The sequence below is a fragment of the Lycorma delicatula genome, chromosome 12 (assembly GCF_047948215.1).
Source record: "Lycorma delicatula isolate Av1 chromosome 12, ASM4794821v1, whole genome shotgun sequence".
In the NCBI taxonomy this organism is placed as follows: domain Eukaryota; kingdom Metazoa; phylum Arthropoda; class Insecta; order Hemiptera; family Fulgoridae; genus Lycorma; species Lycorma delicatula.
In genome coordinates this window covers 3,288,608-3,305,836 of record NC_134466.1, presented here as the reverse complement: position 1 = coordinate 3,305,836, position 17,229 = coordinate 3,288,608, and the positions used below count along the sequence as shown (strand labels likewise).

At 29.0% G+C, this 17,229-nt stretch overlaps 1 protein-coding gene across 2 annotated transcripts in view; it reads left to right on the top strand.

Moving 5' to 3' along the window:
* LOC142332717 (ribonuclease H2 subunit B) overlaps positions 1-7,123 on the top strand; it is a 39,494-nt gene extending 32,371 nt beyond the window's left edge. The window contains exons 7-8 of one of the 2 annotated variants that reach the window (XR_012758401.1): positions 179-400; positions 6,801-7,123. Coding sequence is in view for 1 of the 2 variants with exons in the window: in XM_075379304.1 (XP_075235419.1) it covers positions 179-274 (96 nt within the window). In the remaining variant the exon portion in view is untranslated. Of the gene's footprint in view, positions 1-178; positions 1,378-6,800 lie in introns of those variants that run through there. The other variant, XM_075379304.1, reaches the window with a different exon arrangement.
* The last annotated feature ends 10,106 nt before the right edge of the window (positions 7,124-17,229 follow it).

The window sequence follows — 17,229 nt, the reverse complement described above, 5'->3', positions numbered from 1 at the left end:
TTACTATTATTACTTCATTCTTGAATAAACTTTACATATTAATTTTTTCTGATGTTTTGTTCTAGATAATAATAAATTAAATTTTTTTTATTTATATTTTTGTTAATTTAAAAAAAATTAAAATTGATTTTATTCTATTTAATTAGTCGATTGTATGTAATATTATTATTTTTTACAGGTGTCCGTTAAGCAAACTCTAAGTTCAAAAGATAAATCGCGATCAAAGGCAGCTTCTGGTTCAAAAAGTATTTCAATGTATTTTAAAAGGAAATGAATTGAATGAGAGAAACAGGCCGTACTTTGTGAATTGATTTTGTTTGTTTAATAATAATAATTATAATAAATAGTAATAAGAAATGAAATTGCAATCGGATAAAATATGTCACAATTAATATTATTTGTAAGTATTAATTAATGATAATTCTATGTTTTATATATGGTGCACAGATTTGTTTTTTAGTTTTTTATACTTATTGTATTATATGTTTTTATACTTATTAGACTCTGTAATGAAATGTAATTTTACATCTGCAGTTAAAAATGAAATGTTTTTTGTAGTAATCAATATAATAACTGTGTTGTAAAACAGTATTTTTAAGTGATTCTTTAATTTATTACGGCTTTAATTTATTATTTCCATTCTGTGATGTCATCGATCGGTAATTTTTTTCTTAGATTGACATAACAAAATATTATGTAAGATAACCAAGAAGATGAGGTCCTGGAAGGGGATAATTTCTTTGATCATAACAATATTAAAGACATAATTACTCTTAACGATCGTCAGTATTCGTTAGATAATGCATACTAAAAAGAATTAATTGCATTTAATGTTCAATTCTTTTTAATTTACAACTACATTTTAACATTGTATAAAATTGCCCAGACATGCTTGTTTTTATGCATCAGTTGAGCGGAAAATTTTGGTTTCCCAATTATTAATTAGAAAAAAAAAAGTTAAAAAATAAAAAATAAAGATCCTTCTGACCATAAACATTCATTCACTGATGAATTATACATTTTTATAATAGTATTTTGATTTATAAATGGACAGCTTCATGCTGTTCAGGTCATTAAAGATTTTTAGAAAATACAATATATTTGATGATGCCTCTGAACATTACAATTATAAGGTGTCAAATCGCATGACAGTCATTTGATTGTTTGTCTGTGTCTTTATCCATTCAGTAAATGTACAGTAGAGATAATCTTAACTTGATTAACATAATGAGGACATGTTTCCGTCTTGGTGCCAAACTTACAGGGGTAACCTTTGTTAAACACAGGGTAAGTAGCTCGGGAATAAAAACATCTTTGATATGAATCACTTGTTACATTTTGTTAAATAAATCCTCCTAACACTTTTTTTTTTTTTTTAACTCAACACTAATCATGAATTCGTGAGTTTATTCTCCTTTACACAAAGATTTTCATCACACCAAAAATCATAATAGTGATAGTTTATTAGATGACATCAGTTGAAGCATGTGCTTCATCTTCAAGTTAGAGAAATGGGAATCTGTTAATAAATAATAATAATAATAATAACAGCTTGTGTAAGATCTGATATTAAGTAATGTTTAGTATTAAGTAAAAGTTATAAATTGTATGAGAGATTATCTCTAAAGTAAAGACTGTTTCATTGTAAAAAAAGCTTATTCTGAAAACTTTATAAATATTTTTATTTCTATTAAACTACATACCTTATACTACTTGTGTATACAATCGCCACATGAATTAAGACATTTATCATAGCAATACAGCTTCAATATATCCTCGTTGTATTCTTCTGCTGCCAGTCCATTTAGCCATTGGTTAACAGCATTTTTAAGTCCATCATCACCCACGAATTGCTTACAGCTCAAAAATTCTTTCAATTTCCCAAACAAATGGTAATCAAAAGGAGCTAAGTCCAGTCTATATGGTGGGTGATCGTAAATTTCCCATCCAAATGTTCTCACTAAATCACTTGTCAACATGTGTGAACGTGCATTATCATAGCAGAACGATGCCGTCAGTCAGCTACCCACATCACTGATTTTGAATGGTGTGTCATAACTTACGTAGAGTTTTCGCAGTAGGCTTCTGCACTTATAGTTGTTTCACGTGGCGTGAAATCAATCAGCATTTTGCCAAACCAATCCCAAAAGACTGTGGCCATCAGTCTGCATCCATATGGCTGTGGATGCAACCAGACCAACCTTTGTTGGTCTTATTTGTTTGGTCTTATCCTTTGTTGGCTTATTTTCAGCAGGTATACATCAAATTAGTAAGATTTAGAAAAAATGTTACTAACTCAACATTTATTTGTTTGTTTATACAAATATAACAAAGTACAAGAACATTTGTGGATCCTATTTCGAGCTTGTAACTATTCTTGAATATATTTATTCTCATTAAATATAATAACTTCCTTATTAACAATAACAGAACAGAAAGAGATAGGAAAAAGGAAAACACATCTATTAATAGTTAAACTCATTTTATTCCAGTCTGCAATTTGATGCACAAAGTATTTTCAGTACACCATGTGTTTAATTTCTTCTTTAATCTTAAAACTACACATATTAAAATAAAAATTATATATATAAATATATATGTATATATATATAATTTTTTATTTATTTTAAATAAGTTTATTTAAATCAGATGATAAATACATAAAGATAATATACATATATAAAAAGTAACCCTACATATTTATTCTGCAGAGATGCACATTGACATCTGTATGCAGCCTGATGCATAAAAACATAATAACATCACAAACAAATCTAGGGTAGTTCTTTTCGAACAGCTTGATAGTATTGCTTACATGCAAATTTAAGATGAACTTTTTCAACAGCTGATTTGTAATCAATGCTACCCTGAAGTGAATTTAAAAAAAAATTTAATTATAATCAAAAAGGAAAGATCATCTAACCAACAACAAATGGTTTTACTAATGAAATTTGAATACAAATTAAACATAAGTAATCATACAAATGCGTAAAGAATAAAATATAAACCTCAACCAATATTTAGCTTTATGTTGATGGTAAAGCCTGAATTTTTTTTTTTAATTGTATGTAAATATTTATAATGAAGTACATAACAGTTAAAAAATTAAACATTCAAAATTTTTTATCCATCAGTTGTGGATGAATCTTCAGATTCATCTAAACACTCAATTTTTCCATAAAGTTGTTTCTATTTCCTTTACACGATTACAATAATCCACGGTGAAGCTATGAAATTTTCAAGTTTTTCTTTTAAAACTTTTTCAACAGTCTTATTGTCAGGAGTTTTTTTTGCCCACTTGATGTTTGACCTCTGACCATACTTCTTTCTCTGTCGGGTTCAGTTATGGATGATAAGGTGGTAATTGCAAGACATAATAACCCTTTGATTAAAAAATATTGTCGATTTATATTTTACTTAATTATTTTAGGTTTTATAATTTGTATAAGTCGTTGCAACTCCAGTTTTAACATCGACATTGAAAGTTGGAATTCTGTTTTCCCTCAACAAATTTTGCATTTCGGTCTTATAGATATTTGAATCGAGAGAAGGGTTGGCAGTCGCATTGTGATAGACGCATCGTCAAGAATGATAACGAATTCATCTGGCTAGTTTGGGATTAACAGTTCTTCAACCTGCTTTTTAAAATTAAAAAGATTCATATCATCGTGTAGTCTGTTGGTATCAAGCCAGACTTAAACGTTAACAAACAGTTTGGAACAAAACTGGCTTCTCCATCAGCATTAACTATAATTAGACGATTTCCTTTAGAATTTTACACAAAGTAGTGTTTGCTTCTACCTGCCCAAGTTTTTCTGGTTGTATAATTGCTATGGACGTATGTCTCATCTACATACACAATATTACAATTGTCTTTCCGATACCGTATCATATCACAATTTTTAAAAAATTCTTATCGATATAATATCATATTTTAAAAGAATGCATCTATTATTACAAGTTTTCCTACATTTGAAACCCAAATTCTATATGAGACTGCGACATGATATTTTACTTCTGACAAAACCTAGGTCTTCAACAGAATCTACAGTAGTTTTTCTCTTTTCAGTTGTGTGAAAGTTATTAATAATTTGTCCGATTGCATTTGCATCAAATTGTCTACTACCAATTTGGTTTATCTTTTTGTTCTTATAATATTTGGTGTGGAAAATGACGTCTGGTGTAATGTTTTAGTACAATAAATCCTCCAAACAGTGCTTGTACTAACCCCAGTTGCAATTGCTGTTTTTTCAATGACATTATTCAGAGAAAGTACCTGCTCATTATCCTTTAAATACATCGAGTATTACCTCTCTAGTTTGGTCCTTAAAGATTTTACTTCCGCCTAATTTGCTTTTAAATTGCGACATTTTAAAATTGTTTAGTAACAATGGATGACACTATTCATAAGCGATAAAAAGAAAAAAATAACCAAAGGGAAATTTTATTTCTCTATAAACTTTGAAAATGAGAAACTCTCCCTATTTGCTCAGTATTTATTATCGATTGAAATCAACTGTAACGTTACTAATAAATGTCTTAGACTAATACTTAATCTATTATACAAAGTGAATTTATCAAAATACAGTTTTCTAGTTTACTATATAGTTGTATGTGAGAATATCCACTGTCAATTTACAAAACAAAACTATTCTTCAAGTTCTTATTTATTTTTAACATTTCTCTATATCAAAGTTTTATAAGTATTCCGAAGTTTGTTGAAATATATAATCAACATGTACACAAGTTTTTTCCCCTTTTCATTAGAGTTTGTAGGTAACTATAAAAATTTACATTTTGTAATTAAAACATTTTTAAATATAAGTTAGACAAACGACTGACTATAATGAAGATATAAAGATTCAAAAGTCTAATCCTATTGGCAATATTCATTTCAGTTATTATTTTGATAATGTCGACAAGTAAATAAAACTTAAAAGTGACTCAATTTTTTTTAAAAATATGTTCCAGTATTTTTGCAAAAAATACATAACCGACTGGGTTCATGAAATAATTTTAGATGATAACATTTAAATCTCTTCAGAATCTTTCATGAAATTGATTCATTATTTTTAGCCTAATGAAAACCTTTCTGGTTAAATTTCAAAGGATTCTTTAGTAATATCTTTGCAACAAGTTTGTTTTCTAAAGTAGATGTAATTCTACACGTACATGATTTATCATAGAATATTTCCAAAACGCACATTATTTTTAGATTTTATGTTTAGCCTATGGAAAATGTATAATAATGGTTACAGGAATGTAATAAGAATTAGGAGATCTTATCTGGAATTTAGATTATCTAATCACCAATGCAGTAATTATATTTCGGGATACAGAATTATATTTATGAAGGTTTTCCCAGATATTCTGCTACCCTCTTTTAAGTTGCCACTGCTTATGTCAGGTAAGAGAAAAATCAGAGAAGTAGTTTAATTGTTTTTCTGTGGACATCGAAGTACATGATTCTTATTTTGCGCATTTATTCTCAATACAATACAAAAGTGAATTAAGTTGTAATCAAGTTAAACAAGACTATAAAACCAAAATTTCTCATATACTGTTGAATGTTGTAGAATCTAAATCTGAAAGTAGAGGAAACTGATTTTTAAATAATATTACATTTACTTTACAATATCAACAGACAGCAAATTTTTTTAAATACAAAAAAAAATTAAGATAAAATTCAGTTTCACTGATAAATATACTTATTGTTGTATGAAACAAACTCATAAAAGTATTTTTTTCAAAATGCTTTATATTAAATTTTTTCACATAATTCTTCCACCTTCATGGCGGTGTGGGTCTGTTTCAGCCTTTCGTTCAAAAGGTCATAGGTTCAAGTTACCGATAAGGCATAGAATTTTTCATATGCTACATTCATATCCATTCCTTATTCCCATTCACAAATTTCAAAACTTATGTAAGGTGAATTAATAAAAAAAAATTCTTGCTTTCTCTAATGGCAAAATGTTTATTTCTTAAACGTACCGTTTTTAATTGATTTTGATTCAGGGTAATATGATGTTAGCCATTAAAATTTCATGTCATGTTTTTTTTCTTTGTAGTAGAAAAATACATTCATAGTGGAGAGTAAAAATTTATTAATATTTCCAACTTAAATACTTAATTTAGTTTTATTTAGAAAAAAGTACCAATAGATTGATAAATTACGTTCAATAAATATGCCTTTATCGGCTCAATAAGTAATTTAATTAATTTTGTTCAGTGGCATGATTGGAATGGAATGCAAAGTTGGCGGGAGTTTAGCAAATTCTCTCTACAAATCGCAGAACCTGGACAGTGTCCCTTGCTGCTGATGATTCCAGAATCGGGCGTGCTTTTAAGGGTTTATTTTTAATGACGGGTCTAAATTTTAAGTTTTAAATTCCAAACTTTAAGGGCGGATCTAATTGCACTCCAATCTGCCTTCACCAGTGCTCCTGAACCCATTCCATGGTCTGACCGCAGGAGGCTAGGATTTTGAAACCTGTTCTCCCGATGTAATTACCCTTCAGACCGTCCACTGAAGTCCTTTCGGTGCTAACGCTTCCTAGGCTAGCAGGAATACGCCACAATAGGGCACTAACTGTTTGGAGGGAGCAATTGTGACTCCCTTCTCTGGAGGGAGTCGCAATTGCTGATTTGTGGCATGATTAAAAAGTAAAAAATCACTTAAATCAAAAATATTATTAATTTACTCTTCTATTGGTTAAGGTGGATTTTGATGAAATATATTTAGTAAAGTATTATAGTCACAGTTTTATTATCTAATTAAATTTATATAATTGTGGTTTCAGTGTGTGCAGGATGAAAATGGAAATCTTATTTTGTAACTGGTTCTGTATCTTCTTTTCTGTAAGTGGATGGATAATGGTTGTTTTTTCTCACTGCTTAAGATAAGATGTGTTGTCTCCGTTGTTATCTCTGAATTTTTTTTTATAGAGTTGAGTATACATTTCTTAAAAGCCCATTTTTAAATTATTTTATGTCGAATCGATCAGTAATCTTTGCTAGTCACATTAATGAAGCGTTCAGTATTAGATTAATTACGCCTCCCAACTTCTCTTGAAATTTTTCTTTTAATTCAACGATGTGTTCATTTTAATTGTACCATCACTGCGATCTTGTAAACTAGAAAATTTACTAAGGACTTTAAACAGAAAATTTTTCCTCAATTAACATTTTCTGATGTAATAAAATACTGCGATATTTTCATGTAAATGCAACAATTCATTAGCTAATGTACCTTTTCTCTAGTTATACCTGTTGACAATGTGTAACACATTTTTTGAAAAGTAATTTTTCTAGATTTTCATAAATATTTAAGAATTTGTTTTCATAAATTTCAATTTTTTTTTTTTAATTAATATTTATTTTTCCCAAAATTATAACAAAAGATTGTTTGCTATTTGGCATTTTTTCCTCGAGTTAAGAGATTAATAAATAATTTAGGCTGATAATTTAGGCTGATAATTTAAACTGTTGTAAAACTTTTAATATGAAAAGAGTGTTCTGTTCAATTTTTTAAAATTTGATCAAAATAATGAACACTATTTTAATAAATTATATTACAACATTTTGAATTAATGTTCAAATTATAGGGGGTTACATTTTGTCAATAGGTAAACGATATGAAGTGTAGCAGCTTCTGAATGGTTATGTTTAGGGGAAAATTAATTGGAATTATGCTTTGAATCTGAAGATGTTATAAAAATTGGGAATATTTTTAATAATGCATTAAAAAATTAGAAAAAGTTACTCGTTTAAAGTTTTTCTTGTTTATAAGAAAGCGTACTTAAAATGAATATGTCTTATCATTTACACATCCAGTGAGTAGATCCATTGGTTAAAAAAAGGATTACCTGGAAAAATAAAGGGAAATTATAATAAAACATTTTATCACAGCAACATCACAAAGTATGTTATTAGATGTATAAAATTAGTTTTGATATACATAAAACTTTAAGCGTGTAAAAATCTTGTTTGGTTAGAATCCTGAGTTTTCTTTCTTAAGAAAAAAGAATGTGCTGAATTCTTCCCTCATCAATGAAAATAAGAAAAATATATTTTTATGCACATTGTTTCATTATAAAGGAGGCGATTTTGAAGAGGTAATTCTAGAGTTAAAAATAAGAAAAGTTATACTTAAACATACGTCCAAAAATTCGTTATTTAATCCTGATTTCTGTTATAAGTAAAAATCTTTGGACATTAAGTATAATAAATAATATTATATTTAATCTGAAGAATTATTTCAAAAAGTATTTTCCCAAATTGTATCTCTTATGTTTTTTAAAAAAAATCATGTGAAATTCAATTAAAAAAAAAAAAAAATTCATTAGAACAAGTTTCGGTGAAACAAATGAATTTAATCTTGGTAAACAACATTGTGGTAGTTTTAAACTGGTTACTTGTTGGGATATTTCAGCATCTTGCAAGATCCAGTCTTGCAGCTATGTTTTTCGAACATAATCTGTAACTACAGTTTCTTCCTGCAAAACTATTTTACTTTTTTAAATAATATTAAAATTATTATTTTAAAGATAATTGAAGATTGTAAAAAACAGCAGCAGTTTGTTGATCAATTTGTACATTTCCAGCAGCCGCCTACTCCTGTGAAATGCGTATTTATTTTCTAAATTAATATAGGTCCATATACTTCGGTACTTCTGATACTTTTAGCTGTTGTGTTTTTGGCTTGTGAAGAGGGAGGCTGGATCTTTCAAGGAAAAATCCCAAGTAACTAGTCGGGAAAGATTTATTTCCTGCCATATATATAAAGCGCGGCAGTGAATTATGAATTTCTCTAGTCATAATTATTTAGGTCCAGGCAATTCGATTGACAGTGGATCGCCAGTCGATATAGCGGGCCAAAAAAGTTAGATTTTTATTTATTAACTTTTTTAATATTGAAAAATGTGTTCGGTTATCAAATAATTTTGTAGGCATTTGTTTTTCCAATTCCTTACTATTTGTACTTGCAATCAGGATACTTCAAACACATTTATATCTGTTCTTTCCTCCAGAATGTTTTTCTTCAAGCCAAACTTGTTTATTACCTTCATGATAAAAGTTATAAAAATATAATGAAAAACTGAGAACACATAATTTAAAGAAAAATAACAAAAAAGTATTATTTTATTAGCGAAGTACACAAGATTTTATACGTATAAAAAATAAATAACTAAAAGTTCGTAATTTCTTCCGATGGTAATATAAACAACATTTACATACAAGCCGAACAAACTGCTTACATTAATGTATGCATTTTTTATTATAGTTTCCTTATGTCTAACCTAATCGTATATCATTCATTGAATAATTGTCTTAGATCACGTAGTTATAAAGAGATAGATTCATTTTCTACATTCAAATTAGATTATGTTTAAACTATTTTTTTTTCTTTGTTTTTTTTCTTAAATTCAGTTTTATTATAATTACAATATAAATTTATGTGAAAAAATTTGAAAGGTAAATGTGTAACTTTACTGTAAACTAGCTGATCAGGGCTTGCTTCACTTGCCCTTTTTGTCAAGGCTGGACCCGCACTGTATTCATATGCTTATGAGAATAATACTGATAAATAACAATTAAAGCCTGTTCAACTTATAAAACTATTATTGAAATTTTAATTTCTTCAAGGCAACAGTTTGGTCAACAAAGGACCTGAAATTTTGTGTGATTGAAGTACGCATGTTTCAGAATAGTTGGCCCCGATTTTAAAAATATTGGTAATAGCCAGTTCTTCATACGGGTAAATAGTATTTTGCACAGTTCTTGGTGCTACCCGACAAACACCAAGATGGTCGTATTTTGTTTCTTTTTTTATTATTGTTTTTTTCTTTTTAAGTCAAGTAACCAGCGGCAGGGGGCAGGTGCATGCCCCTTGTCCAGCCAGTTGTGTTGCATTCACAGTAACAGCAGCAGCTGTGATGGTTATTACCATGCCATACACCATTGCACTTTTAAAGGTACTTTTATCAACAAGCAAAAGAGGCATTGAAAAAGTCAAACAGACCTTTTTTATAGAAAATTTAATTTCAAATAGTGTTCTCCAAATTCGATTTGACCAATAGATTGGTTATAATCATGTTGAATATATCATCAATTAAAATTTTAGCGCAGTCAGCTGAGCAGTTTTTACATGAAAAAGTAAGACTCACAGACACCACTAGATTTGCATATATATAAATCAGATTATTGATTTCATAATACATTGATTGATGCTGATAAATTCATTTATGATTGTCTGACTGTTAAATAAATGCCCAGGTTTGTTTTTCTTCTAAAATAAGGTTATCTAATTTCAAATATTGTAAAATTTCAGCTTTTAATGTAAATTTTTTTAAAAATTAAAGAAATTGGTGTTAGTTTTAATATATAATAGTATATATATATATATATATTTTTTTTTTCATTAGATACATCAGAATTTAAGTTAATATGTGTACTATTATTCATCATAGTTAATTCTCTAGAAATTTATCTTCACATTTTTATTTGTTGCAAGCTATATGCAAATAATGTATGCAATTTTTTTTATTCGCTATTTAAGAAAATATATATATAAATTTAATATTTAACCTTTATTAATTTTTGATTATACCTAAAAATACTCATTTCATTCTGACCCATAGAAAAGTGGAACTTAAAGATTATCAAACTCATAGCATTTTATTTTGGTTGGGATTAGTCGACGAAGGTTAGATGGATTTATAGACACCTCCAGAAATGGCTTCACCATAAGCAAAGTGAACTGGAATACAAGTTGACCCAATTCCTGACTGGTCACAGTATCTTTAAAGCATACGTGTGTGCTTGGGAATCGAGACCCTCGCTGACTGCGACTATGGTGGAAAGAAGGATACCGCACTCTATGTTTGTATCTGACAGGTTTATCCGGCATTAGACAGAATGCCTGAGAGAATTTGACATGCTAATCTCCGAAAACATCATGGGGACTATGCTCCAGAACAAACAGACAATGTCAAGAATGTCAGTCTCAATAATCTAAATGAAGATTAGTCGATTAGATGTGTAAGGTGGTCAGAGAGCTTGAGGGTATTGGTTTGAGTCAGGATCTGAAGGTTAACTAGAAAGTTAGAGGTGAGTGGTGCACTGTTGAAAGATTTTTAAGGATTTTGGTGCTCAAGTGGACTGTAGAATTTTCAGTGTAGAATATTAGTCTTGGTGGTTAGGGACTCATTTGGGTGCTTTTCTGCCAGAGAAGCACATTCGGTAATTTTGCCCGCTTATCGTTTGGTATGTTCATGGGTTAATTGATAATATTGGCTGCTTTAGTATGGAAGATCAAAATTGCGATGTTCCGAACAATTTTTGAGAGTATGAAGTTAATGTTTTGTTGTAGCTCAATTCATAAATTTTTATTGGTTATCGATTTTTTGATTTAGTTTAGACGAGTTTGAAAAATTTCTTTTGTTATTTAATGGGTTTTAATACTGATAATGTCTTTGATATTAGTACTGATATTGTCTAATTTAATACTGATAATGTCTTTTGAGACATTTCCATCATTGCCATCCTGATAAGAGGCTGTACTGTTGACTGAAATATGTATTCATGTATTGAGGCGTTAGAAGATCACCTCTCCAGTAAAGCCCATCAGGGCTAGGAACTAAGGGGGTGGTGTGGCGACTGGGATCATCACAAGGCGGTTGTCTTTCTGTATTGGTCAGGATAAAGTTCAGCAATGAATACCCCTTAATTTTTCTTTAAAGCTAGGTTCATTATTAAAATAGATCTGGTCCAAGGAGACAGGAAAAAACTTTATTCTGTCACTTTATTTCTGTCAACTTTGTAACTGCCAAAGATTTTCTTGTTTTTCATCTTTGCCAAATACAGTATTCATTCCATTCTCAGAGTATGTGTTTTTATTTCCAGATCGATAATGTTCAGCTTATGTTGTATCATCAGTGACCTTTTCATATGTGCCTTCCATTGATTGTAGATAACTATAGATTCAAACTCATATGTCATTTTGATAATAATAAAATTTCAGAGGAAAAGTTTGATATAACTGCTAGGAAAATTTTCAATTTTTGTAAATCCCACTGTCATAGAAAAACATGACTTTAATCATTTTCCATTGTCATCCTGATGAAAATCACTGATGAGTCTTTCTAACAATAAGCTGATACAGACTTTTGTAACATAATGGCTCCCGATTGGCAGTGGTACCGGTATGCATTTTTAATTTGCATTTACAAAACTGTACAGATGTACAATTGTGACCGATAAATTAAATTTCACAACCTTCAAAAAATATTTTCACCTCTTAAAAAACTGTATCTGATGTAAAATTTTATTGCCATACAGTAATTTCATATCATCGCTATCACTACATTTCAGTAATGTAGGATGAACTATCTCTGTTTGAAAAATTCAATAGTATTTTTCTTTTTAAAACATACTGATGATAATTAATCTTAATTAAATTTAATTTTTTTAATTAAATACTTATTGCTTGAACATTTCAATCTTTGAAATGCAATATAATAAGTAAACAGCCACTACAACTGCTGAACAGACTAATCCAGTTGGAGTTGGATAACTCCAAAGTACCAGAAAAATTTCACTTATTTAATTTTTCTTTTACCATCAAATGAGCAGTTATTTAAACCATTTATAAACATTAATGTTTATTTTATATGCAAGAGGTTATCTCTAAAGTAAAGACCATTTCATTTAAAAAAAATTTTATTCTGAAAACTATAAATATTTTTTATTTCTCTTAAATTACATACCTGATACTACTTCTCTATATAATTGCCACATGAATTAAGACATTTATCATAGCAATACACCAGCTTCAATATACCCTTGTCATATTCTTCTGCTGCCAGTCGATTTAGCCACTTATTAATAGGATTTTTAAGTTCATCGTCATCCTCAAATTGCTTACCGCTCAAAAATTCTTTCAATTTTCCAAACAAATGGTAATCAGAGGAAGCTAAGTCCAGACTATATAGTGGTGGTGATCGTAAATTTCCCATCCAAATGTTCTCGGTAAATCACATGACGGACCCAGAACATGTGGACGTGCATTATTGTGCACGTCCACATTATTTTGTCAGCCACCCATGTCACCAATTTTGAATGGCACATCACAACTTACGTAGAGTTTTGCAGTAGGCTTCTATATTTATAGTCGTTGTATGCAGCATGAAATGAATTAGCAATACGCCAAGCCGATCCTAAAAGACTGTGGCCATCAGTTTGCATCCAAATGGTTGTGGCTTGACCTTTGCTCTGGTTGGTGATCGAGGATGATGTCATTCACTTTACTGCCCTTTTTCTCTCTGGCGTGTAATATGAAATCCATTTTTCATAACCGGTAACGGTTAAATTAAGGAACTCATTACCTTTTTCTGTGTAATGGATCAAAAATTCCAAAGCAGAACCCATTCGGATTTTTTTGTGACATACCGTTAAAATGTGTGGCACCTGACATGCACTAACCTTTCTGAAGCCTAAATGGTCATGAACAATGCGACCGATAACGGCTCTTGAAACATCAGGAAAAAGAAGGGCCAAGTCGGAAATTATTGAGCGGCCATCTTTTCTGATATCATTATCAACACGTTTCAATAAATCCTCTGTGATTATCGAGGCCTCCCCAAATGTTCTTCATCATGCACATTAATTCTATTATTTCTAAACTTTTCACACCGTTCTTGGATGTTTCTTACATTCATTATATTATCATCATACACAGCAATCAACTGCCTAGCAGCATATGTTAAGCCTTTTCGGTTGGCTTAACATATTGATGGTTTAAAAAACTTATACCTCCACATATTTCACAGTCGGCAGCAACATTGATTTTCTAATTCATTTTATAACATAATTACTCACACGTAATCAAAGATACTACAATGCAACAACTTAGACGACAATGCAGTATGTACAGTAATAGCGTGGCCTTAAACGACACAAGTTCGCTAACCTTAAGAAGAGAAATTTCCCAGCGGTCTTTGCTTTAGAGATATCCCTTGTATGTGTATAAAAAATATACATATATTTATTTATTTTTATATAAAGTATTTATAAATTTATAATAAATAGAATTTTTACAATCCGTGAAAAAAGGCATTTCAAAATTTTATCCAAAGTGTAAGCAAATTTTTTTGTATAATTTAATTTACCTTATGTCGCTAAGATACTTTCTGTTGGTTTTTGGTCTTATTTCAAACCCCCATAAAGATGTGGAATCAGAAAGCCTTTTTGTTTTCTTTTATGTAATTTCTTTTCTCAAAACTGTCACTTTCTTGCATGAATTGACGAAATGACGATTCCATTATATTAACATATCATCTTGTTTATGTACTCAAACATTTTATTTCTAGGGTAGGAAATAACAAGCCTAATTTTTTGCTTTTTTTTTGTTAGTTATTCTGTTTTACTTTATATCTTCAGACTGGATTAACTGATTTTTATGAAATTTTATATGATGAATATCTGATTGTGGATCATTGATGCCGTTTTAATTGAGGTTACAATTAGTTAAAAGGATGGAGAGATATATATGTCACCATGCAGTCCCTTATCTCAAAATTTTACTGAAGGTAGAAGAAATATGCTTTACATAATTCTTTACTTTCTGAAAATACAAATAATTCATCAACATACTGACCGCTGTGCCAGTTAACCTCTAAGAACAAATTTACCACCAAATACAGTAACACAAAAACCTAAATAACCTAATACCAAAAGTCGACCTTCATGGGATCCCGCATCTTCAGTCGGTACATAATTCTATTATTACATCAAAAAACAAAAAAAGAAATAAAAACTTAAAACGTAAACCCTAACAACCAGAAAACTTGAGTAACACAACTACACTACTAACTGGAATGATGTAAATTTAAAATGTCACACAGCTATGTTCGTGAACATTGTTTCAAACTGCTATGATCCATTGTGCGTTTAATTAAGGCATAATCTTCAAAAACAAAACAATCATTTAATCATTATAATTACAACAAAATCATCATCTTCGATAAGTTGATTAATCATTTTGTACGTTTGTTTAAATTTATAAATATATTTTTTTGAGAGTATACTCATTTTTTTATTGTTTTTACAAATTTCAAAAATATCTAAATTATTTTTATAAACAGAAATACTGTACATTATCACAAACGGTTGGCCATATTAGATACACTTCTTTTGTTTCTGTAAGCATTAGAATATTCTATGAACCTTTTTGTAAAAGATCTCTTAGTTTTTCGAATGTAAATTTTATTACATTTAATTTTTCGTTATTATTCCTCAAATATTTTATATTATGGTTATTTGGTTTGTAACTTTTTACATTTATTTTTATCATAAACGTTAAGTAATTTTTTCTATTGTTTTATTTGCATTATTTTATTCTAAGAAAAAACTATTACTAATCTCGGTGTTATTTTCTTGTTGTAACTGTGTAAAACTATCATCCTACTTAATTCTGCTTTTCATATATACCTTTTCTATAACTTCAACACTGAAACCATTAAACACTGTTGTTTATTTGTTACATTTAATTTTTCCTTGTTAAATTTGTTTTCGCTGTTCCTTAAATAATGTAAAGCTCTAAAAATCAGGTTTTTATGTATACAAATTTTTTGTGATCATGGGTAATAAGAATTTACATATATTGTAATGATATTCGTTCTGGGTTTTCTATGAACTGATGTTGCTATAATTTTGTTTTTGTTTATTTTAATCTCAATATCTAAAAAAAGTATTTTTCTATTCGTTTCCATATCACATGTAAATTTTACATGCAAATTCTTTACTTTTATTTTTATTCTTTATTGGCTTGGAAAGTTATGCAATTTTTGATATTTTTTTTTCTTTTTCAATTTGGTTAATTGTTTATTTTTTAAAGAAAGGATCATTTTTATTCGTAATATAATGTTTAAATCTGTGCACCATTTTGAAAAGTGTAAGGTTATAAAAAACAATAACATTTAGATGAAATTTTTTTTTTATTTACTGATTTTTTTTTATATAGTATAGTTAAATATAGTCTGATTAAGTACTGTTGTTATAAATGAATTAGACTTTGTGTGTGATATTATGTGAATGTGTATTTATCAACAATTACAAAATGTTTAGTAATTTTATTAAATTTTTTTAGGTTGTATTAAATGTAAAACAAAAAATTTCGGACTGTGAAATAGTAACATTTTTATATTCTTCTAGTTGAATTACTAAGCCTCACCTGTACTTATAAATTTATTGTTTAAAAGTTAAAATTTGAAAATGTTTTATTTCCTGATATTCATATTTTTATGAAATTAAAATTTAACTTCTACTTGAAGTAGTTACTCTCGTTTTATTATATCAGCTCAGTCAGATTCAAATCTTAGGTTGATAATCAACTGAGAGGCCTAAATTTCATTTCAGTTGTAAGAACATTGTCAAATCAATTTTACATGATGTATTGCCCACTTCCCTGCAGTTTTCTTGTTCGGTAATTAACAAGTTGATGCGGAGAAAAAACTATTTATTCAACGGCAATGAAAGTTACACTACTTTTCAACATAGTCTCCAGCAACATTTAGACACTTGTCCTCCGATTCTGATTCCTGATGCGTAGAAAATCTTATCATTGAATATTGCTCTTCCAGCATATATGTTCCAAGGGAGCTGACATTCTGCAATCGACAAAAGAGGTTATGTTTAGATTAATTATGATCGAACAGTTGATTAAATGTGTTCCCGATGTTGCCAACTTGACCGTCAAAAAGTTTTATTGTCAATGAATGAACCCGTTTTTTCTCTACATCAATGTATCATGTTATATATGTAATTGTTAGTTTTCTGTTTATCTATTACACTTACAATTTGGTAATAATAAAGATTTTTCATATTTAACCTTTTCAAATCTCATCGTCCCCGTTGTTTTCAAATTTAAATTTATTAGGAAACTATCATTCTTGTTTCGTTGTTTATAACAATTTTAAAGATCAAAAAGACAATAAAAAAATTACAATTACTTTTAATTAGTCTATTAAATGGTACCCTTTATAGAGTCGTTTTAGGATTGTTAACTTGGAATATTATAATGAAGATTTGTGTATATGAACAATCTTTGTTGAGGTATTTCATTTTCAATATAAATTTGGCAAGGTACACCCCTCTTCTTTAAAATGGTGTTGTTTCTAATTAGCAGATCAATACTTTTAATGGGATTTCATAGCATAATCTCAATAGTTT